Source organism: Manis pentadactyla, chromosome 11 (genome assembly GCF_030020395.1).
Source record: "Manis pentadactyla isolate mManPen7 chromosome 11, mManPen7.hap1, whole genome shotgun sequence".
Lineage (NCBI taxonomy): Eukaryota > Metazoa > Chordata > Mammalia > Pholidota > Manidae > Manis > Manis pentadactyla.
The window spans coordinates 92,742,061-92,766,885 of record NC_080029.1 but is presented as its reverse complement, the minus strand read 5'-3'; the positions used below and the strand labels follow the sequence as shown (position 1 = coordinate 92,766,885).

The following is a 24,825-nucleotide window of genomic DNA, read 5'->3' as shown; positions in this document are numbered from 1 at the left end:
TGTGGTTATGTTGCTGGGATCTCAGTGCGTATTGAGATCTGTATTCAATAGAAATCCCTACTACAGTATGGCTGATTCTTTTCTTGAAAGGCTGAATGGGGTTTGGTTATCCCTTGAGGATTTAGGCCTCCTGAAAGCTGCTGCAGGTGAGGCACAGAGAGTACAGAGGGAAGCCACGTGGGCCTCTCAGTGAGAAAAGGCCTTGGGCAGGACAGGCTCCATTATATTTTGTATAGTATTTCTCAGTGTTCAGATGTTTTCTCTAGGACTCAATAGGGCTGCTAGTCAGGGACTTCCCACAGAAGTCACCAGACCCATTAGTTCTGTTCCTTTTCTTCCAGTGTAACACCGCCTACCAGTGTCTCCTAATTGCGGATCAGCATTGTCGAACCCGGAAGTACTTTCTGTGCCTTGCCAGTGGGATTCCTTGTGTGTCTCATGTCTGGGTCCATGATAGTTGCCATGCCAACCAGCTCCAGAATTACCGCAATTATCTGCTGCCAGCTGGGTACAGCATTGAAGAGCAGAGAATTCTAGATTGGCGAGTATTTGAGAGCCCATTTAATATGGTAGACAGGAGGACAGCAAGCTTGAGGGGAAGAATCTAGGTGAAAGAGTATTTTCAGAACCTAGATTGACTGTAGGGTAAATTACAGAATTTGAATGGGTTTGAAATTATTTTAATGGTCCATCTTGTTTCTCCAGGGTATATTGGTTTGAGACCTTTGAAAACTTGTGAGGATTTTCATATAGGTTCAATATTCTTAACCTGTAAAGTTTAGGGGACTAAGCTTTAAGCAAGGCATTTAAAAGCATAGGCTTAGGAGCAGGATTTGGCTGCTTCTGGTCCCAGAGGAGCACTGAAATCAGGAGGGGTGGATTAGAGGGGAAAGGGATGATGCCCTAATGCCAAGCTTCTGAAAGCATTCAGATGTCCTTTTGCAGAAATGTTGTTTTTGTATATTTTCATGCTAAGGTTCCCCTTCAATTCCAAGGTGCTATGTTTCTGACTCCTTCATAGGCAACCCCGTGAAAATCCTTTCCAGAATCTGAAGGTACTCTTGGTATCAGACCAACAGCAGAACTTCCTGGAGCTCTGGTCCGAGATCCTCATGACTGGGGGCGCAGCCTCCGTGAAGCAGCACCATTCAAGTGCCCATAACAAAGGTACCTGGAAAGTGTGTGTGTTGTTACTGCTCCAAGGATGTCCTTAGACCCACAGCTGTTAGGTCTTGTGGTCTAAGTCTCAGTCCTGATAGGTTGACCTTCCCCATGTTTTCAAGAGAAGACACACTGCCATAAGAGGTGAGCGAGGGGAGTGAGCACTGGGCTGTTGATGCTTTTGCTGGTGTGTCCAGTGGTCCATTCGCTAAACATTTCAACCAGGTCAGCTACAGTGGTTTTAACCGTTCACTTCTGGGTGAGCAGCAGCACTGTGTGTAACAGAGGGCTTTCCTTTGGGCCGAGTGGGATGTACCAGCTCGGAGGCACAGCTCTCTTTTTCATGGAGGCTAACTAAACTGAGTCTCCTTTCCTTGTTCCCCTTGCCCCACTCCCTGCAGATATTGCTTTAGGGGTATTTGACGTGGTGGTGACAGACCCCTCATGCCCAGCCTCGGTGCTGAAGTGTGCGGAAGCGCTACAGCTGCCTGTGGTGTCACAGGAGTGGGTGATCCAGTGCCTCATCGTTGGGGAGAGAACTGGATTCAAGCAGCATCCAAAATACAAACATGATTATGTTTCTCACTAAGGATACTTGGTCTTACCAGTTTTATTCCCTACTGTTGTGAAGACTGTGTCTTAATCAGGTTTTAAATGTGTCTTGTGTGTAACTCGATTCCTTGCATGGATCTTGTATATAGTTTTATTTGCTGGACTTTTATGATAATAAATGTTGAATCTCTTTGGTTGTAGTAATTGGGATTTCTTCAAGCATTTCTTTGAGCTTAATCTCAGAACAAATAAGACATAGTACCTTTTCTGCAGTTTTTTTAATAGGCTTTGTTCACTATAGGAAGACAGCTAGTCAAGGAAAATGAGTGAATTTTAAAGTTTTCTGTGGCATCACTGTCAAAAGACTTTCCTGGCTTAGATAGAATTCAATACTTCCCCAAACCTGATTTTTTAGTAGGCCCGGGATAAAAGTTGTACCAAAAGTTGAGTGGATTTGGATGTTGCTTTGTTTCCTGGCAATCAAAAAAACTCTTTAGAGTTGAGATCTTAGAGCTAAAAGGTGAAAGGACTAATTGCTGTGCAGGGGCAGTGACTGTACACCTGATAGGATTACCCTTGCAAGGATCGATGTGAAAAAAAAACATGGTAATAACACTTGGAATGTTGTTAGACGCTCTCACCAGAGGCCCAAAATGTTACTGTCAGTTACTGGAAGCCACTCCTTTCCTACCCCAGGCATCATCCCACTTGATGTTCTAATTTCCTAAAGCAGGGGTTACCGATTTTTTTTCCTCCCAAACAGTAAATAGTTTAGGCTTTGCAGGCTATTTGGTATGTTACACCTACTCCCCTTTGCCATGATAGCATGATAGCAGCCACAGACAATAGGCAAATGAAGGCTCATGGCTGTGTTTCAGCAAAAACTTTATTTACAAAAAAAAGGTGGTGGGCCAGAGTTTGCCAACCTCTGTTCCAGAGACAGCAGTGGAGGAGTCCTCTCTAGCTGCCAGCCGCAGGGAATAAGGTGTAGGAGGCGGTAGAACATGTAGAGATGAGGATCAGATTCTGTGGCTACAAACTGAAGCCAGACGACTGCATTCCTCTTCAGTTTGGAAGGAGTTACTCTGGATAATAATTTTGGTTCATACTGATATGAACGTTAGTGATTACCAGCAATGGTTCAGCCAGATCAAGGAGAACCTCAACTCCCCTGGTTCTTTGAAAACCAGACCTGTTTTTTCTTAAGGAGTGTGTGTGTGTGTGTGTGTGTGTGTGTGTGTGTGTGTGTGTGGCAGGGGGGAGACTTTAAATACACTGTCAGTGTGTGTGTGTGTGTGTGTGTGTGTGTGTGTGGGTGGGTGGCAGGGGGGAGACTTTAAATACACTGTCAGTGTGTGTGTGTGTGTGTGTGTGTGGGTGTGTGTGGGTGGGTGGCAGGGGGGAGACTTTAAATACACTGTCAGTAGCTAGAACTGCCCTTTTTAACAGTTTGAAATAACTGGAAGTTGTTTTTAAAATTCTTCAGAGAAGGAGGACTCAAATTTCAGTTTTTGGAAGGAGAAGGAAAGAAAGTCTGTGGGGTGAAGGGAAGTCCATCTTATGTGGTGCCTTCTTGCTCAGTGGTAACATCAGTAGTTGACCGGTTTATAAATATAAATCTTTTTTCACATGAGTCAAAACATCTAACTTTAGATATTATATATTTAAATCTATATTATTGCTGTGTCTCTTGCACCTGGAACAGTTCCCAGGGCAGATAGCAGGTGCTCAAAAATGAAAGTATCCGACAATATTCTTAATGTAACAGATCTTCCATGGTCAGCAGAGGGAAAGCCCACCCCACATACCCATTTGGTGGGCGAATTAAGAACTCCCCTAAGGCGGAATAGACCCTTCTGAATGGGAAGGATGTACCCATGGATGTTTAGTAATACCTTCTAGGAGAAAAGGTAGAGCCCTTTCAGTCGGCTGCAGACAGTCAGTGAGTGGCTAGAGAATGGGATGTTTGTTAATCTTCTGTTAAGAGACTTGGGAATGTGGTGAGATTGCAGAGATTTTCACATTCCGAAACTATAAAGGAAAAAAAAAGCCTCATCAAGTATGCTTTCCTGAGATTTTCGAAATATGAATCAGGGCAATCTGAGATCTAGATAATGTCATCTTAAAACTCAGATTTTCTTTGACTCATCTGCCAAAATCACTTAGGAAGAATCTGCTTCAGGACATTTTAAAGAGAAGAAAGACCAATAAAGTGCTTTTTTTTTGAATGGGACAGACCTCAGAGAAGCCAACTACCACTGAATCTATTAGATTATTTTAAGTTTAGAATTGGAAGGAGTGGTTCCTTCCTTTCATAGACATGGAATCTGGGGCCCAGCCAGGAAGGACACAAGGCTGCACAGCTAGTTATTGTCAGAATTGGGAACTGAAGCCATGCTGCCTCCCAGTGTAGCAATATGCAACTTAAAACCAGTCCCAGGGTCAGGAATTTTAATATTTTACTATCATGACAACTTTTACTGGAAATTAATCATTAAAATTATTAGAGATGATCAGACATAGTCTTTTATATCTCTGAACCTGTTTGCTTATAAAATGAGGGTATTTGGACTAGAAGATGGCTGAAGTCTCCCTTCCAGCTCTGGAATTCTACAACTCTAAAAAGATGCACATAAACAGTCCACAGAGTTCCCCAAGGGTGACTCATACCTGCCCAGAGTTCCACCAGCCTGGGTGTAATACTTGTTATAATCTAGTCGTAGCAGTAGTTGAGCCAAATCCGAATTGATCTGATGATTCCGAACACTGGAGAGAATCTTGAATAGAAGCGAAGACTGGCGGCTAAAGCCCTGCAGAGAGGAGGGTTCAAACTGTCATTCCTGTTAGACTCAGCTGCTGTCCCTGTGGATGGGGGAAGGGGATGTTCCTTAGAAAAGCCTTGCTCAAAGTTCTACAGCACCAACAGGGCTTCCCCAATTCTCATTTCTATTAGCTCCTAAAAGGCTTTCTATATCTAGTTGATACAGCACGTGACTCCCGTCAGAAGTACTGTCATTCTCAATAGGAATTTAGCAGCTGGTTTCAAATTAATATATTCTGTTGTGTACTGGGCCTGGGGAGAGCCTGTTTTTGTTACAGGCAGATAATTATATCTCAGTAAAACAGAGGGTTGGTTCAGGGAAGCAAGGAGATTGGCTATGAGAAAGTGAGAACACAAAGCCGAGGCACATTTGGTGGGCTGAATAAACTATTCAGAGAGGAACTATTTTTAAACGCTAAGGTGGCACATGATTATCTTGTTCAAAGTCAACTGATAACCAACATTTTAATCTTTGTTATCTTGTGTCCATGTGCATGGGGGAAATGCTTTAGTGACTTAGAGGAAAAGATCATGATTCCCCATTGGTAAAACCACCTCTGTCTTTTGAACGGGGCTGCATACTTCCAACGGCCAGGCCAACTCACCTTCACTAGGATGCTTAGCTGGGCGGCCCCACGTTCATCCAGCGGGCCCAGGTTCTGACTGACCAGCAAGCAAAAGCTATGACAGAGATCTAGGATTTCATTCAGGCAGTGAAACACCTACCAGGAAACAGAGTAGGCATTAGGAAAAGAAGGAAGATAAATCTGTGAGATTAAAGGTTTGGGAAAATAAGAGCTAACTTATTCCTGTTTTCCCACATTTGACCTCAGGAGAGACACTACCATGTGCAAGTCCTGCCAGCCCCTCAAAGTGCAGCATGTACAGCTTCCCTTCCTGGCAGATGCTGTTCTCTTAGCCACCCCTGCACAAAACCCCCACTCTAGCCTCTGGTAAACTAGTCATCCTTTCTAGGACCGGCTGAGCATGTGTCTGCACTGGGCTGTGCTTTGTGTTGTTCCTGAACCCAGAACAGACTCTCCCACTGGAATGCTCTCTTCCCCACTGTAGCCATTGGTGACCCTTGCTTCTCCCTCTGTATATTACCTGTGCTGTTACCCGTGTTGTCACTGATCTGTGTATGTGTGTTCTGTTTCTCCAACTAGATTGTGAGCTCCTTAAGGGCAAAGCCATGACTTATACCTCTTTGTATCCCCAGTGCCTTGCATACAGTAAGCACTTAATAAATATTTAATGATGACCACCTGCTCTGATAATTCTGCTTCTCCCCTAGGATGCACTCATGCCATACAAGGACAGTCTACCTGTCACGGTGGTTCTCGGTTTTCAGTTCACAGCAGGACCCTTTGGAGTGGCATCTGTGTAACTCACTTTCCCTTAATGCAGCAAAAATAAGAGTCCCAGATACCAAAACAGAAGAGAACTCTGTAGTGTTTTGTGGTGTGGCACAAAACTGAGGAAAAACTGGCTAACATGACTGATAAAGCATAAGCTCATATTCTTTGATCTGTAGCTCTCACCACATCCTGTTACATTCCAGAAATTCAGACACTTAAGATACCTTTTAACATTCCCTTTCAGTTTTATTTTATAAGTTGTTAAAAACGTTTGAAAATGGGAGCCTGAGCAATTGCTTAATGATAGTGCCATATCCTGGCAACTCAAAGTGCCTAAAAGACAGTCTGGCTAGAAGCAGTGTGAGGAAAACAACCAGCCCTACTTACCGGTTTCAACAAGATAAAGGACTGAGCCAGCAAATTGCTTAGGAAGTGGTCATGAGCCAATCGGATGCTTTCAAAATCTCGGGTAGAATTGATTTGATGAAGCAGCTGTGAGAATTGAGACTCCAGCACATCTACCTGACAGATAGACAAATACCTTTAGTACCCTTGCATATTCTAAGCACTCAAAGCCATTCAGATGCCTGATAGGACGACAAAGAAATTCTCTGCCCTCTCATCCTCCTCTCCAAGCCACTTCAAGGCTGATGACCAAAGGTACCCTTACATGGTCTGGCATTGCAGCAAGTTACCTGCCTGATTTCCAACACCCTCCAGTGTCCTGGCAGATCACGCCCCCTGCCCTGCCCTTCTAATCCAATCCCCCATGCCACATCCCCTTCGCTGACTGACTGGTCTAAGTCCTGCAGGATTTCATAAGTTAACAGCAAACTGTAGAAATAAGGATCATGTTAACAATAATTAAACACTGCAGTGTTGACAAGAACCCTAATGCCTCATCCTCCACCTGTTTCCATTTTTCTCTAAAATGCCCTTAAGAAACATGCCTAGTGATACAACCTGTAAATGGCCCCAAACTGTAGCATTTCACCAATGCAAGACTGCAGGCCCGTGTCACTAACTCCTGCCAACCTCCTGGGCTTGTTTCCATGCCCCTCCCTTCTGTGCACCCTCAGGACAGACCTGCAGGTAGTACTGAAGATTATCCACCAAGAAGGCCATGTGATTTCTCAGGCGCCACTTGACTGCATCGGTCTGGTTGGACTTGAGGTGCTTGCGCTGCATCTGCAGGGCCCAGCAGTGCTGCAGCTCGGCCTGGACCCGGCGCACGCTCAGTAAGTACTTGAAAACAACATTGTACCTAAGGCAGAAGCATCAGGCTCTTCAAGAAAAAACTTCACTCCCCATCCCCACCTGCATGACAGACCCAGGCCTCAGTGCCACCCACCCCTCTGCAAAAGGGCAGGAAGGAAGGAAGAATGGCTAGAGATGTGGAAACTGTGGCGTACATACATGATGGAATATTACACAGTTTTCAAATGAATGAACTTCAGCTGCACAACACAACAGGATGACTCCTAGCAGTATGATTTTGAATAAAAAAGGTAAATCTCAGAAGATTACATATAGCCTGATGCTTTTTCGCAAGGCTTAAAACAATAGAAAAAGTGTACTTTGATAAGCTGTATGTGGATTTTATGAAACTACATATAAAAAGGTCAGAAAACACGGATTTACAACAGCGATCACCTTGGGGCGGGGGAGTGGAGGGGTTAGGACTGGAAGGCCTGCACTGGCAGACTGCTGTCAGTGTTCTAGTTTTTTGCTGGGAAGTGGTTTTAGGTCATATCTGTATGTAAGACGGAAGGAAGGACGGTCTTGGATGGGCCAAAAATAAGACTGTGTTAGGAACCAAGGATTTCAGTTCATCCAATTCTCTGTCCCTGAAGCCCAAAGAGGAGAAAGTTGAGGGCTTTTCCCCCCCAAAGAGATCTAGCTGCTGTCCTGCAGCAACTCGGTCTATACCCAATGCTGAGCCGCAACACTGAGAAGACACATAGGAAGAACAGCTGATTCCTGGTGGAAATGATGCATTTCCTTTTTAATAGTCAGGCTTGCAGAAGAAAATCCAATTCCATTTGGTTTTTAAAATTATTTCTAATGGAACAACATACTAAAAACAGTACACCTTGTTTGCATTCTGATTTGAACAAACCTAACCATAAAAAGATTTTTTAGATAACTGGGGAACTATCAATGTGGACTGGGTATCAGATCACAAGGAATTATTGTTAATTTTATTGGGTGTGATAATTACAGTGTAGTTACATTAAAAACATGCGTTTTTGAAATGCATAGTGAAGGAGTGAAATGACACCTGGAATTTGCTTTAAAAGGCCGTAGCAAAACACATGAGTAGCATAATGCTGATGGTCACTGAAGCTGGACATGTACATAGGGGAGTTCCTTAAGGTCCATACTTTTGTTTATGTTTAGAAATCTTCACCATAAAAGCTTCAAAAAGGACATCTGAGCTTGATTTCTTTCAATGGTATCAAGAGCATTAAAAAATGAGGAGGTGAGTAGACTGCGTGCCTGTGGGACACTGGGAGCGATGCAGGCTCTTTGGATGAGGCCCACACAGCTTCCTTCAGAAGGTTTGGGCTCCGAGCCTACCACAGAACCCACTCCCTCAACCAGCCTTGTCTTTTCTAGTTTATGCCTCGTCTCTCATACCCTAAGCATCTCTACCTTGAAAAAGTAGAGAGGATTGTTGAACAGAAACAGGGAAGACAAAGAGAGGCCCTTTGTTCATTTGTTTCCCTTTTCATTTCCTAGCTTGAGCATGACACCTTTTGTCCTCCCACCAGGCCAGGGGCCAGCATCCTAACCTGTAAGTGGACTGGGGAAATTCTTGAAATGGTGTGGGAATGGGTTTCAGATGCCCCCACCCACCAGTGTGCGTCTGCCTCCTTTCCCTAGAGCTCTAGCTCCCCTCTGGTTTGGGGACATCAGCAGCACTTGGCAGGCTCTGTGGATAGAGTACAAAGCCAAGCCAAGACAGTGCCTCACCACTGGTGCAGCTCCTTCCTTCAACCCCCAGTATGGCTGTCCTGGTGCCTCTCCTTGGGGGTAAGGAGGTGACCTCCCCAGTGGCTAACGTCCACAGCAAACACTTAGGCTTGGAAAGTCTTCCCATGTAAATCAACAACAACAAAATTTAAAAAGTTAGGGAGGAACCTTGTCAGTCTGGTGGAATTATCACAGGCCAGACTCTGACTGGGTGCCTGAGACTGCATTTTTCAGGAGTCACAGATTGGCAGCTATAAACTGCTTGTTATTTTGTTATGTAAAAAAAACACGATGGTTTTAAGAGTTTGACCCTCCATTCATTCCAGCACCCACCACTCCCCACTGCCTCACATCTGCAGTGCTACTGATTGAATTACCTGTCCAGCTTCTTAAGTCCAAAGGCAATGAGTATGCAACCTCTGATTTAGAGGCTGTTAGAAAGCACTGGGTCGCTATTTTGCTCCCACCAATTCTATTCCTGATAATTTTTTCCCTTGGAAGTAAGGTGGGTAATACTTACTCATGAAACACTCAGAAATACTCACTTTTCCAGGACAGCAGGGGTAAAAAGAATATGTAGCGGCCATTGCACTTTGTAGGAAAGACCAAGGGCTGCCCAGCCAGACGCAGGGGTTTCCCGGGGAGAAGTTTCTCGAGAAGGCCCTTCTCTTGCCTGCATAGCTTCTGTTAAGAAAAGATGACTTTGCTAATGTAGAACCAGAGCCTACAAAGTGACTTTCACAGTGACTAACATGAAACAGGCACCACTGAAGCCTGCAGTGTCAGAGCATAAAGGGGACCAGAGAGGCGACTTGCAGAAGGCAGGGAACCACCTGTGTGCAGTTCTTATAGGAGGTTCTTTTAGAGATTCTTCTTTCAGTCTTAAAGTCTGGTATTTGGAAATAGATGCTATTCCAGCAACATGACAAAAACAAAAACCATGGCCTGGGCATCTCCCTTAGCCTCTCTGGACTGCCCTTTCCTGTGTGAAATTGGGACGTTGGAAGAGGTAACTTCTAAGGTCCAAAACGGTATGGTTTCTGTGGAGGTGGATGGAAGCAGAGAAAGAACAGATGGCCAGTAGGACCAGAAAGATGCAAGAAAGAATGGCAAACCTTTATGCTCCTTTCCGTGATACTCAATTGTCAAGTGCAACAGAGGGAGGAGGTTGTCATCATCTAGCAGCACCTTGTGTGCCGACTGTTGGAAGGCCACGTTCACATCTGCAAGAGAGAGCATGGGGCTGACGAGATTGCTTGGCTACCGGGCAAACCCAACTCGTCCAGCTTCCACTTCTCCTGCCTGCTGAACACAAAGAGCAGGGCACGGCCCACATGGCTGCCCGCCACCTGACTGGCATGCGCTCTTCCTCCTCTCATGGATTATAGCACCTGATTTTCCTTGGAGAATAGCCCCTGCCCAGTACAATCCATGTAGCTCCAGTGGGGCTGACAAAACCTGATTCTGGAGGTAGGCAGGTGACCCAGGCATGAGCAAACAGAACATCACACTCTCCCTTGTTTACACTGTTTAGGGGTATGAACAGGACCCAAGCCAGGCCAATCCACAGACTCTATTCAGACTGACAAGAGTGCAGCTCTCCCAAGATAAACAGGGACTTAGCAGGATCTGAGCTTGGCTGGGAGGCAATCTTGCTCCTACAGGGAGCAGGGCAGAGAAGAAAGGCAGAGGAGAAAATGGATTGACACCAAGTCCTAAAGGCATCATGAGCCAGTGGATCAAACTCTTCCTAAAGCCATCATGCCTCTGACTTTTCAGTCAATAGAATCAATAACTTTTTTTTAACCCTTTGCTTGAGTTTGAATTGGGTTGATACCTGGAACAAAAAAAGTTTTATGTAAGTACAGTGGATATCTATTGTTTTTTAGAGTTAGAAAACTGTCTTTTTTGGACTCTGATCCTGACTCATCTCCCCTCATGTAGTTGGAATGGGGTTGGCGATCATTCCCTTTGGTCAAGGGTGATCACTTTACTGAAGCACACGGGTCTGCATGTCTGACCTCTGAGATGGAGAGGTATAGGATCCAGCCTGGGCCAATCAAACCCTTTCCTTGGAATCCTTTAACTTGCTACCAGAGGCAGGTTTTGGTTTCTCCAAAAGACACTGTGAGGTATGTTCCTGGAAGCTGTTGGTGGCCATTTTCCCAGATGGGACCAAAAAGCCACTGAAGAGTAAACAAATGCACAGACAGGATATGGGAAGAGAGAGAACCCTAGCAGCATCAGGTCCCTAGTTACAGTTGTTCTGAGGCCCAGCTATACCCATATTGCTTGGAGTTAGAGATAAAATAGAAAACCAATTTCCTTTTTCTACCTAGGTGAGTTCAGGTTAGGTGTCCATCATTCACAACCTGACGAGTACTAATACAAGAGGTAATGATTCCTGATATGTCTCATAAGGAATAAAATGGCTATAATCTGATGATAAAATACCTGGTTTGGAGGCCTGTAGCAAATCTTCCAGGAAGGGTCAGAAGCCAGGAGGCTGCTCGTAAAGACCTCAGAGTGAAGCCTACCTGAAAGGCCTCCATCTTTGGAAATACTGCTCTGTAACTCACCAGGCTGTGCTTAACATGGAATATGCCTAAACATCTCAGCAGCAGCCCAGAAACACCCTGCAACTTCAGTAAGCTGATCATTCGCAGACCCACAAGGCAATTACCATGTTCAGTTACTGCAGTGGGTGGTGTTTTTAACATGTGTTGAGCTGTGTCGATGAAGGCCTGAAACAGTTCTCCACGTCCCAGAAGGTAAAAGTCTTTAATGATCTGTGGAAAGAATTTTAATTTACAATTGAGCAATAGAAGTGCTCCTCACTATCCTAATTACACATATAATTTCCACTTTCATCTAAGTGGAGAACCCAACCTACAAAAGGATATATGAGCTTTTTACATTTCAAAGGGACACTTAGCAGTTCCTCAGGGCAGAACGGCTGCTGTGTCTTTGGTATCATTTATTTCAATGAAAACACAATTACATTACACCAGGAGAAAGTAAACACTCAAAGCTTTGTACATGGTAATTTTATAGTATTAGTTAGTGTTTGTCCATGTGGATAATAACCTATGAGGCCACTCTGGAATCAGAGGGCACAGGTGACCCATGCTCTCAGGCGAGGCTGGGGAAGGACGTCAATGCCGGCCAGCAGCATTTGTGAGCGTTAAAACAACAGCGAACCTATTACCTTCAGCTGACCCAGTAAGTCAGACTCTTCTACCATCAGCTTCCAGAGATGCTGTGAAAGAACCAACAAAACAGGGACAAAATTTCATTCAAGGAAAACTTCTGTAAAGAATGGTTTTGTACAAATCCAACAATGTATTAAAAAAAGAATCTATGCCATGACCAAGACTGGTTAATCTCAGGAGTGAAAAGATTTAAGTTTAGCAATTAAAAAAAAAAAATGAGATGGACACCCTCTGTAATTAGATTGTGGTAATGGTTACACAACACTGAATATACTAAAAATAACTGAATTTGTACACTGTTTTTAAATGGCTCAAATGTTGAATTTTGTTATGTGAATTTTATCTCAAAAAATTTTAAGTATGAAAGTAATTTACTACATTAAAGATTAAAAAAGGAAACCCATATGATTACCTCAGACGCAGAAAAGCATTTGATAAAACTCAACATCTATTCATTTTAGAAATGAAATGCAAACAAGGAATAGAAGGAAAACTTTATTCTGATAAAGGGTATATGCCAAAAGCCCAAAACCAACAACCTGTTTAATGGCAAAATATTAGAAGAAACTCAACTTTGTACTAAAGACTTTGCCAATGAAGTAAGGGAAAAGAAATTTATACTATAAACTGAAAAGAAAGAAAAAAACCCTAATAATTAGCAGTTGATGCTGCTATCTGGATACGTATAGTCCAAGAGAACTGATACACAGTTTATTAGAACTAGTAAGAGAATTCAGCAAGGTTGACGATTATCAACTATATACCCATTACCAACATCAAAAGTAAAATCCCGACTAGAATTTTTCCAGTGAACTGATTGGTGTTAATTCAGAGAGCCCATAATCTCTGCCTTGGCACTCACCCTCTCCTCTCTTACTGGAGCTGACACAAATTAGGAACTGGCCTCTGACCCTTCTCCAGTACACATTACTAGACAAGTAGCTGACATCCCCAGGGAATGTAAGCACACAAGTCAAAATAATTAGACATGTGAAGAGTAAAAGAAACAACAGACCAGGTAACATGCCATGTGAAGCAGAAATTTTAGACCAGACCGAGTGGACAGTACAGTATGCCATCCAGATCTTCCCTGTAACACTAAGGCATTCATTACCCCAGCTACTGGAGTATTGTTGCCTGTTGTTGGCACTCCAGGCATTGCCCTTGGCTAAAGTGAGCTTCTTTACCCATGTTTCTGCTCCCTGAAGGGAGCCTACACCTAATTTCTGACAGAGCAGAGGTACAACGCCTAGCCCTCTAGCCTCAGTTTGGGACATCTCTGAAGGGCCATTCTTGCTTCGGAACTCTGCAGAGGATTGGCCAAGGCTACTGTTTCAGCTGCCATCACTATTTACCTTCTCTCTTTGCTCAGTCTGTTTTCCTCACTTCTTGCAACTAAATCTGTCTCAAAATCTGTTTCCCTGGCATTCTGACCAATGAGACAGACCAAGAATTTAAAATACTCTTGGGGGGAGAGGGTCCAAGATGGCAGAGTAGAGAAAGCCCGAGCCCATCTCCTCCTATATACACATGAAACCTGCACCTACACACAGAGCAGTTCATCCTGAGGAAGAACAGGCCGAGTGAACACCTACTGCACAGTGAAGGATAAAAAGACCACATAAAAAACTGAAGGAGAGACGGAGACACACTAACAACCCAGCATTTCCCTGCAGTAGGGAGGGATATCACTGAGCCACTAGCGCACAGACTCACCTGCCCTGGAGCACAGGGAAAAAAATCACCAGTTAGAGGATTTAAACTCAACCTCCAAATGATAGGAGAATTGCTGGAATTCTCTTTAGGACGAGACATGCTAATGAGTCCACTCTTTGTACTTCCCCATCATCCCCTACCAAACATTGCTAGTGCAAACGAGAGCAAAGTGGACACCATTGTTTGCATTTTGCCTGGAAGTTGCTGGTGTGAACAGAAACGGGGAGCATCACTGTTGTTAGTGAGGATGGGACAGGGTGAGCACACTGTGTTCCCCATGCACATTCATAGCATGTACAAGAACACGTAAGATTGAATGCTACAGAGCCAGACATAACAGAAGCTACATCCTGGCCCCCTGCTCACAACCAGCATGCCTGTCAGAGATCCAACAGTCCTACCAAGGTGGTACTAATGCAGTGTGCATATGGATTCATCTTGCTCACAACCCCTTCTGCCTCTGGCTGCCCCATTTGCACACCTAAGTCAGATGCCAACCTGAGAGACCCCTGGACTGCACCCACCCAACCTCAGCTACCCCTTAGTGTGGCCCCAGCTGCTGCCCACCTGGGAGCATCCTGTACTGTACCCTTTGACACCAGCTTCCCAGCCAGTACAGACCCAGTTGGCAACCACACAGGAGATGCCAGCCTGTGGCATAGGAGACCTGGCACTGGGACATACCCATCTCATGCTTACTCAGCCTCCAGCCAGCCAAAACCACCAGGCACACAATCTATCCCAGAGACCTTCCTACACAAGGCCAATAACTCAAGACTGGGAAAGGCAGCCCTTCTGACTAACTCATAAAATCAAGCACAGAAAGTCAAACACAATGAGGAGACAGACAAATATGTTCAGATGACAGAATAAGGCAAAACACTGGGGAAAAAACACTAAGCGAAACGGAATTAACCAAGCTGCCTGATAAAGAGTTCAAAGTAATGCTTATTAAGATGTTCACTGAACTTAAGAATGGATGAGCTCAGGAAGGACTTCAACAAAGAGATAAAAAATCTAAAAATGAACCAATCAGAGATGAAGAATACAATAAATGAAATAAAAACTACACTGAAGGGAATAACCAGCAGACTAGAGGTTGTAGAAAAATGGATTAGCAACTTGGAAAACAGAGTAATGGAAAGTACTCAAACTGAGCAGCAGAGAGCAAAAAAAATAAAAAGAAATGAGGAAAGGTTCAGGGAGCTCTGGTACAATATCAGATGTCCTAGTATTTGCACTATAGGAATCCTGGAAGAAAAGAGAAGGGGGTGGAAAACTGATTTAAAGAAATAATAGCTGAAAACTGCCCTATCCCAGAGAAGGAAACATACATTCAGGTCCGGGAAGCACAAAGAGCCATAAATAAGATGAAATCAAAGAGGACCACACCATGATACATCACAATTAAAATGTCAAAGATCAAAAACAAAGAGAGGGAGGGATTAAAGATGGCATTCTAAGAGGTGAGACAGAGGCCTCCTCCCAAAACCACATATAATATGAAAATATAATTAATACAACTAATCCTAAAAGAGAAACAAGAAAGAAGGCTGCGCCAAACTGCATACACCTGGAGAAAAGAGAAGACTTCACGGAACAGGGTAACAAACCAAAACCGTGGCCCAGAGGGACCCAAGCCCTACCTCCACTCCAGCTCACTGGTGGGAGGAAAGGAAACAGTGGGGAGGGAGTGGAGGCCTGGGACTGCTGAACACCTAGCTCTGGAGATCTGCTTTGGGAGCACAAACCTACATTGCATGGTGCTATGGAGATATGTGGGGTTGGAACGCTAAGACAGGTGGAATACTTGGAGAGACTGAGATTCCAGCTGCATGTGGTAAACGGGGATCCATATCCGGCTGCTCTGGGACAAAAGAAAGGCAGGCAGTCTGGGAGACTTCCTAACAGCGAGAGGGCTGCTAAAGGAGCAAGGATTGCACAGAGCTTGCTGCTCAGGAGAAAGGACAGGTAAATAAATTAAATTGTCAGGTGCACTCTGCCCAGCAGGTTGGGAACTTTCAGAAACTTTAGATGCTCCATCTCCCTGGGTGTCTATGCAGCTCTGAGGCCCCCTCACCATGATATGGAGCCTGCTGTGTCTTCCGGCCTGCCAGCACCAGCTAACAAACTGGCAGTCCCTGCCCTTGCAACAGGCCAGCCAGAGGGAGGTCCTGACTACGCAGCTACTAATCCAAAGCACAGAGGCTTACACCTGTGCACTAGGCCCACTGGTTCTGACAGTAGAGACAGGCACAACAGCCAGGAAGCAGTAAATAGCTCTTTCCTCCCCCCAGGCACCAGTGCTGCTCCCCTGTGACCTGTGACATTGCTCTAAGGGCTGGGCAGCTCCAGAGAGTAGAGCTACTGGGCACTAGAGAGTGCCACATACAAATATGAAACATTAAAGGAACCTGGTTCAAACCCAAATCCCACAAACTCCAGAAAAAGGACAAAGTAAAACTGAACTCATCGATCTTCCTCAAAGAGATTTCAAAATAAAAATCATAAAAATGCTCATGGAGGTACAGAAAAATATTCAAGAACTCAGGGATGAATTTAGGACAGATTCAATTGTTAAGAAATTCAATATTTGAAATGAAAAAATACAATGGAGATATTTAAAAGCAGATTAGATGTAGTAGAAGAGAGAGTAAATGGAATAGAAATTACAGAAGAGTAATATAAAAAAGCTGAGGCACAGAGAGAAGAAGGGACCTCTAGGAATGAAACAATATTGAGAGAACTGTGTGGCCAATCCAAAAGGAACAAGATTATAGGGGTACGAGAAGAAGAAGAGAGAAAAAGGGATAGAAAATGTCTTTGAGGAGGTAACTGCTGAAAACTTCCCAAATCTGGGGAAGGAGATAGTCTCTCAGGCCATGAAGATGCACAGATCTCCCAACAAAAGGGAACCAAGGAAGACAACATTAAGACATATAATAATTAAAAGGGCAAAGAATAATTAAAAGGACATATAAAAATTAAAAAATTAAAAGGACAGGGGCAGACTTTTAAAAGCAGCCAGAGACACAAAAAAGATCACCTACAAAGGAAAACCCATCAGGCTATCATCAGACTTCTCAGCAGAAACCTTACAGGCCAGAAGGGAGTGGCATGATGTATTTAATGCAATGAAGCAGAAGGGCCTCGAACCAAGAATACTCTACGTAGTAAGACTATCATTTAAATTTGAAGGAGGGATTAAACAATTTCCAGATAAGCAAAAGCTGAGAGACTTTACCTCCCACAGTGCATTTGGAGAGACTGCTATAGATGGAAGTGCTCCTAAGGTTAAATAGCTGTCACCAGAGGAAATAAAACCACAGAAAAGTAAGTAGAACAATTAATTACTAAGCAGATGCAAAATCTAAGCAACTACCCCCAAAGTCAGTCAAGGGATAGACAAAGAGTACAGAATATGTTACCTAATATACAAATAATGGAGGAGGAATTAAAAGGAGAGAGAGAAAAAAAATGAACCTTTAGGTTGTGTTTGTAATAGCATACAAAGTGAGTTCAATTATACTGTTAGATAGTAAGGGAATTACCCTTGAACCATCGGTAACCACAAATATAAAGCCTGAAATGGCAATAAGTACATACCTATCGATAATCACCCTAAATGTAAATGATCTGAATGCACCAATCAAAAGACACAGAGTCATTGAATGGAAAAAAAAAACAAGACCCATCTATATACTGCCTACAAGAGACTCACTTCAAACCCAAAGACACACACAGACTAAAAGTGAAGGGATGAAAAAAGATATTTCATGCAACTAATAGGGAGAAAAAAGCGAGAGTTGCAGTACTTGTAAGACTTCAAAACAAACAAAGTAACAAAGACAAAGAAGGACATTACATAATGATAAAGGGGTCAGTCCAACAAGAGGATATAGCCATTATAAATATCTATGCACCCAACACAGAAGCACCTACATAGGTGAAACAAATACTAACAGAATTAAAGGGGGAAATTGAATGCAATGAATTCATTTTAGAAAACTTCAATACACCACTCACTCCAAAGGACAAATGAACCAGACAGAAAATAAGTAAGGAGACAGAGGCAGTGAACAACACATTAGAACAGATGGAACTAATGGACAACTACAGAACACTCCACCCAAAAGCTGCAGGACACACATCCTTCTCAAGAGCACATGGAACACTTTCAAGAATAGATGATATACTAGGTCACAAAAAAGAGCTTCAGTAAATTTAAAAAGATTGAAATTTTACCAACCACCTTCTAGAACACAAAGATATGAAACTTGAAATAAATTACACAAAGAAAATGAAAAAGCCCACAAACACATGGAGGCTTAACAACCTGCTCCTAAGTAATTAATGGATCACTGACAAAAATTAAAACAGAGATCATACAACATATGGAGACAAATGACAACAATACTTCAAAACCACAAAATCTGTGCGACACCGCAAAGGCCGCGATAAGAGGGAAGTCTATTGCAAAACAGGCCTACCTCAGGAAAGAAGAACAATCACATGTGGACAGTCTAAACTCACAATTAACAAAACTAGAAAAAGAAGAACAAATGAGGCCCAAAGTCAGAAGAAGGAGGGCCAGAATAAAGATTAAAGCAGAAATAAATAAAATTGAGAAGAATAAAACAATAGAATCAATGAAAGCAATAGCTGTTTCTTCAAGAAAATAAACAAAATAGATAAACCCCTAGCCAGACTTATCAAGAAAAAGAGAGAATCTGCACACTTAAACAGAATCAGAAATGAGAAAGGAAAAATCACTACAGACACCACAGAAATAAAAAGAATTACAAGAGAGTACTATGAAAAAGTATATGCTAACAAACCAGGTAACCTAGAAGAAATGGACAATTTTCTAGAAAAATACAAAGTTCCATGGCTAACCCAGGAAGAAAGAGAAAATCTGAACACACCAATTACCAGCAGTGAAATTGAATTGGCATTCAAAAAACTACCTAAGAACAAAACCGCTGGACTAGATGGGTTCACTGCTGAATTTTTTTTTTTGGGGTTTAAAAATTTTTTTATTTTGGTATCATTAATCGACAGTTACATGAGGAACATTGTTTACTAGACTCTCCCCTTCACCAAGTACCCCCCACATACCCCATTACAGTCACTGTCCATCAGCGTAGTAAGATGCTGTAGAATCACTCGCTTCTCTGTGTTGAATAGCCCTCCCCATGCTCCAGTACTATGTTGAACGCTGCTGAATTTTACCAAACATTTAGTGAAGACCTAATACCCATCCTCCTTAAAGTTCTCCAAAAAAGTAGAAGAGGAGGGAATACTCCCAAACTCATTCTATGAGGCCAGCATTACTATAATATGAAAACCTGGCAAAGACACCACAAAAAAGGAAAATTACAGACCAATATCTCTGATGAACATATATGCAAAAATACTCAATAAAATATTAGCAAACCGAATTCAAAAACACATCAAAAAGATCATCTATTATGATCAAGTAGGACTTATTGCAGGGATGAAGGGATGTTAAAGTATTGGAAAATCCATCAACATCATCCACCACATCAACAAAAAGGACAAAAACCACATAACCATCTCCATAGAGGCTGAAAAAACATTTGACAAAATTCAACATCCATTCATGATAAAAACTCTCAACAAAATGGGTATAGAGGGCAAGTACCTCAACATAATAAAGGCCATATATGATAAACCCACAGCCAACATCATACTTAATGAGAAGCTGAAAGCTTTTCCTCTAAGATCAGGAACTAGACAGGAATGCCCACTCTCCCCACTGTTATTCAACATAGTACTGGAGGTCCTAGCCATGGCAATCAGACAAAACAAAGAAATACAAGGAATCCAGATTGGTAAAGAAGAAGTTAAATTGTCACTATTTGCAGATGACATGATATTGTACATAAAAAACCCTAAAAGACTGCACTCCAAAACTACTAGAACTAATATCAGAATTCAGCAAAGTTGCAGGATACAAAATTAACACACAGAAATCAGTGGCTTTCCTCTACACTAATGATGAACTAGCAGAGAAATCAGGAAAACAGTTCTATTCACAATAGCATCAAAACGAATAAAATACCTAGGAATAAACCTAACCAAGGAGGTGAAAGACCTATACACTGAAAACTATAAGACACTCTTAAGAGAAATTAAAGAGGACACTAATGAATGGAAACTCATCCCATGCTCTTGGCTAGGAAGAATTAATATTGTCAAAATGGCCATCCTGCCCAAAGCAATCTATAGATTCAATGCAATTCCTATCAAATTACCAACAGCATTCTTCAACGAACTGGAGCAAATAGTTAAAAAATTCATATGGAACCACCTAAGACACCGAATAGCCAAAGCAATCCTGAGAAGGAAGAATAAATCAGGGGGGATCTTGCTCCCAAACTTCAAGCTCTACTACAAAGCCACAGTAATCAAGACAATTTGGTACTGGCACAAGAACAGAGCCACAGACCAGTGGAACAGAATAGAGACTCCAAACATTAACCAAAACATATATGGTCAATTAGTATATGATAAAGGAGCCATGGACATACAAAGGGGAAATGACAGCCTCTTCAACAGTTGGTGTTGGCAAAACTGGACAGCTACATATAAGAGAATGAAACTGGATCCTTGTCTAACCCCATACACAAAAGTAAATTCAAAATGGATCAAAGACCTGAATGTAAGTCATGAAACCATAAAACTTAGAAAAAACATAGGCAAAAATCTCTTGGACGTAAACATGAGCAACTTCTTCATGAACATATCTCACCGGGCAAGGGAAACAAAAGCAAAAATGAACAAGTGGGACTATATCAAGCTGAAAACCTTCTGTACAGCAAAGAACACCATCAACAGAACAAAAAGGTATCCTACAGTATGGGAGAATATATTCATAAATGACAGATCCGATAAAGGGTTAACATCCAAAATATATAAAGAGCTCACACACCTCAACAAACAAAAAGCAAATAATCTAATTAAAAAATGGGCAAAGGAGCTGAACAGACAGTTCTCCAAAGAAGAAATTCAGATGGCCAAGAGACACATGAAAAGATGCTCCTCATCACTAGTCATCAGAGAAAGGCAAATTAAAACCACAATGAGATACGACCTCACACCAGTAAGGATTGTCACCATCCAAAAGACAAACAACAACAAATGTTGGCAAGGTTGTGGAGAAAGGGGAACCCTCCTACACTGCTGGTGGGAATGTAAACTAGTTCAACCACTGTGTAAAACAGTATGGAGGTTCCTCAAAAAGCTCAAAATAGAAATACCATTTGACCCAGGAATTCCACTCCTAGGAATTTACCCTAAGAATACAGCAGCCCGGTTTGAAAAAGACAGATGCACCCCTATGTTTATCACAGCACTATTTACAATAGCCAAGAAATGGAAACCTAAGTGTCCATCAGTAGATGAATGGATAAAGAAGATGTGGTACATATACACATTGGAATTCAGCCATAAGAAGAAAACAATTCCTACCATTTGCAACAACATGGATGGAGCTAGAGGGTATTATGCTTAGTGAAATAAGCCAGGCGGAGAAAGACAAGTATGAAATGATTTCACTCATACGTGGAGTATAAGAACAAAGAAAAAACTGAAGGAACAAAACAGCAGCAGAATCACAGAACTCAAGAATGGACTAACAGTTACCAAAGGGAAAGGGACTGGGGAGGATGGGTGGGAAGGGAGGGATAAGGGGTGGGGGGGAAGAAAGGGGGCATTACGATTAGCATGTATAATGTGGGGGCGGGCACGGGGAGGGCTGTGCAACACAGAGAAGACAAGTAGTGACTCTACAGCATCTTACTATGCGGATGGACAGTGACTGTAATGGGGTTTGTGGGGGGTACTTGGTGAAGGGGGGAGCCTAGTAAACATAATGTTCCTCATCTAATTGTAGATTAATGATACACATACAAAAAAATATCTAACCATGAATTTACCAAATGAACAGACTAAAGGAGAAAAAGAACCCAGAGCAAGAAATTGTACCTTCACTGATACAGAAAAAGCAGTTGATAAAAGTGGACATCAATTTAAGATAAAAACTTATAGCAACCTAGGAAGAGAAGATAAGTTTAACTTGATAAACACATGCCCAAAGCCTACAGCAAACATTACATTAATAGAGTAACTTCTGGATGCATTCACATCAAGGATGCCCATTATCATCTCTGTTTAACACAGTTTATATAAACCATCACTCCGGCTGACTAACGCAGTATTAGAGATCCTAGCCAAGATGGTAAGGGAAAAAAAAGCAGAAGTTTAGAAATTGGAAAGTTATAAAATTCATTTGTAAATGGTATTATTATTACTTAGAAAAATCAGGAAACTATTAGAACTAAAGGGAAAAAAAAAGACTTGAAGTTTCCAGGTATAAGGTTAACCTACAAAATTAACACCACTGTTCAGTATATAAGCAGTAACCAACCAGAGATAAAATTTAAAAAAACAAAAACTATGACATATCTAACGATTTTAAAAACCTTTTTGAAGTACTACAATACATACACAAAAGTACACAAATCATAAGTTTACAGCTTGAAGCATTTTCAGTAGCTGAACATACCTGTACAAACAGCACCCTGAAAGCCCCACTCATGCTCTTGCCACTGAACAAGGGCAAATACTATCCTCACATCTAACACCCAACTAGTTCTGCCTGCCTTTTTTTGTGTGTGTGTGTGTGTGTAACATTCTTTTTTAAATTTAATTTTATTTATTTTTTTATTGAAGGGTAGTTGACACACAGTATTACATTAGTTTCAGGTGTACAACACAGTGATTCAACATTTATATACATGATAATTCTAGGTACCAGCTATCACCATACCAAGTTGTTAAAATATTTTGACTATATTCCTTATGCTATACATTACATCCCGGTTACTTATTTATTTTACAATTGGAAGTGCGTGTATATATATATATATATATATATATATATTTATTTTTTGTGAGGGCATCTCTCATATTTATTGATCAAATGGTTGTTGACAACAATAAAATTCTGTATAGGGGGGTCAATGCTCAATGCACAATCATTAATCCACCCCAAGCCTAATTTTTGTCAGTCTCCAATCTTTTGAAGCATAACGAACAAGTTCTTACATGGAGAACAAATTCTTACATAGTGAGTAAGTTACATGGTGAACATTACAGGGGCAGTCATCACAGAAACTTTCGGTTTTGCTCATGCATTATGAGCTATAAACAGTCAGTTCAAATATGAATATTCATTTGATTTTTATACTTGATTTATATGTGGATACCACATTTCTCTCTTTATTATTATTATTTTTAATAAAATGCTGAAGTGGTAGGTAGATACAAGATAAAGGTAGAAAACATAGTTTAGTGTTCTAAGAGAGCAAATGTAGATGATCAGGTGTGTGCCTATAGCCTATGTGTTAATCCAAGCTAGACAAGGGCAATAAAACATCCACGGATGCAGAAGATTTCTCTCAGAACAGGGGGGGTGAGGTTCTAAGCCTCACCTCTGTTGATCCCCAATTTCTCACCTGATGGCCCCCCTGCGACTGTGCCTGTCTTAGGTTGTTCCTCCCTTGAGGAATCTTACCCGTCTCTGGCTAACCAGTCATCTTCCGGGGTCATACAGGGAAATGTAAAGTTGGTAAGTGAGAGAGAAGCCTTATTGTTTGAAAAGGTTAGCTTTTTACTTCTTTGCATATTTATGACCTGTGGCTTCTATGCCCAGTATTTGTCTTGAGGTGTCTTTACCACTTGGAAGAATTATGATACTCAGTAAATTCGATATATGGCACGAATTCTATTTAAGGGTTGTAATTAGGAAGGAAGAAGAAAAGCTATAGAAGTAGCAGGCGGAAGAAAACCTGGGGAGGTTGATTATTTCTTTCACATATCTTCTTGTATAGTTGTAAGTAACTTCAGCATGTATAGTTTTTAAACTACTAAGTAAATTGTGCCACACATTAACATAATAGGAGTACAGTTACGTAACCAAAGCATACCTGTAATTACCAGCCATCTCCAGTGAAACCAAGAGAACCAGTTAGGCACCTTAGGCATTTGTGAAAACTTATCTATGATATGGTGGATAATGTCCAACTGAACTTGAACAGTCTGAGAGAATTCAGATAAATTAAAACAACCCATTCCTGGGGACTGTTCACATCCCATATGTTCTTTTAACAGTAAATTGTCTGTAGTTGTAAGATTTTGGAGTGCTACAATTTGCACTTCTCCTAATTCTTGGTTGAGTTCCAACCATACAGATCCAGTCAAATTGTTGTTTTACTGTATGCACAGGCCAGCTTAGATATCTCCTTCTTCATTCCCATGGCAAGCCAAGGAATTGGTGGGATGAGTGCATCTACACCTGTAGCAGTGCGTGGATCTTTGTTGGGGTTTTTTTGATGATCATCTTCTGGCATGAGTCCTCCCAAGAGTGCTGATGTTGAAAGTTCTTTTTCATATCTTATCTTAGTTCATTTTCGGGGTAGCCAAATTAGGCTTTGATCCTCTGTATAAACACAAACAGACCCTTTGCCTACACTTTTATATGCCCTTTATATCATTGTGTAGAGCTCAATGGAGGTCACCACACAGGAACTGCTTTTTTTTTTTAACATTAATCTACACTTACATGACGAATACTTTGTTTACTAGGCTCACCCCTATACCAGGTCCCCCCTATATACCCCTTTACAGTCACTGTCCATCAGCGTAGCAAAATGTTGTAGAATCACTACTTGTCTTCTCTGTGTTGTACAGCCCTCCCCTTTCTCCCAACCCCCTATGGATGCTAATCTTAATACCCCCCTTTTTCTCCCCCCCATCCCTCCCTACCCCCCTATCCTCCCCAGTCCCTTTCCCTTTGGTACCTGTTAGTCCATTCTTGAGTTCTGTGATTCTGCTGCTGTTTTGTTCCTTCAGTTTTTCCTTTGTTCTTATACTCCACACATGAGTGAGATCATTTGGTATTTCTCTTTCTCCGCTTGGCTTGTTTCACTGAGCATAATACCCT

General features: G+C 42.0%; 2 protein-coding genes across 9 annotated transcripts in view; one reads left to right on the top strand and one right to left on the bottom strand.

The window, feature by feature from the left end:
• Nucleotides 1-1,913, top strand: part of TP53BP1 (tumor protein p53 binding protein 1) — an 87,230-nt gene extending 85,317 nt beyond the window's left edge. For all 4 annotated transcript variants that reach the window (XM_036923619.2, XM_036923620.2, XM_036923618.2 and 1 more), the window contains 3 exons: nt 342-541; nt 1,022-1,167; nt 1,563-1,913. In XM_036923619.2, coding sequence (XP_036779514.2) covers nt 342-541; nt 1,022-1,167; nt 1,563-1,750 — 534 coding nt within the window. In that variant the 3' untranslated portion in view covers nt 1,751-1,913. The remainder of the gene's footprint in view (nt 1-341; nt 542-1,021; nt 1,168-1,562) is intronic.
• A 668-nt stretch (nt 1,914-2,581) lies between these two features.
• Nucleotides 2,582-24,825, bottom strand: part of TUBGCP4 (tubulin gamma complex component 4) — a 46,351-nt gene continuing 24,107 nt past the window's right edge. For 3 of the 5 annotated variants that reach the window (XM_036923655.2, XM_036923656.2, XM_036923658.2), the window contains 9 exons: nt 12,077-12,127; nt 11,552-11,657; nt 9,984-10,091; nt 9,414-9,552; nt 6,979-7,156; nt 6,280-6,414; nt 5,140-5,256; nt 4,384-4,523; nt 2,582-3,744 (listed from right to left, as the gene is read on the bottom strand). In XM_036923655.2, coding sequence (XP_036779550.1) covers nt 3,732-3,744; nt 4,384-4,523; nt 5,140-5,256; nt 6,280-6,414; nt 6,979-7,156; nt 9,414-9,552; nt 9,984-10,091; nt 11,552-11,657; nt 12,077-12,127 — 987 coding nt within the window. In that variant the 3' untranslated portion in view covers nt 2,582-3,731. Of the gene's footprint in view, nt 3,745-4,383; nt 4,576-5,139; nt 5,257-6,279; nt 6,415-6,978; nt 7,157-9,413; nt 9,553-9,983; nt 10,092-11,551; nt 11,658-12,076; nt 12,128-24,825 lie in introns of those variants that run through there. The other 2 variants (XR_008992585.1, XR_005032327.2) reach the window with 2 other exon arrangements.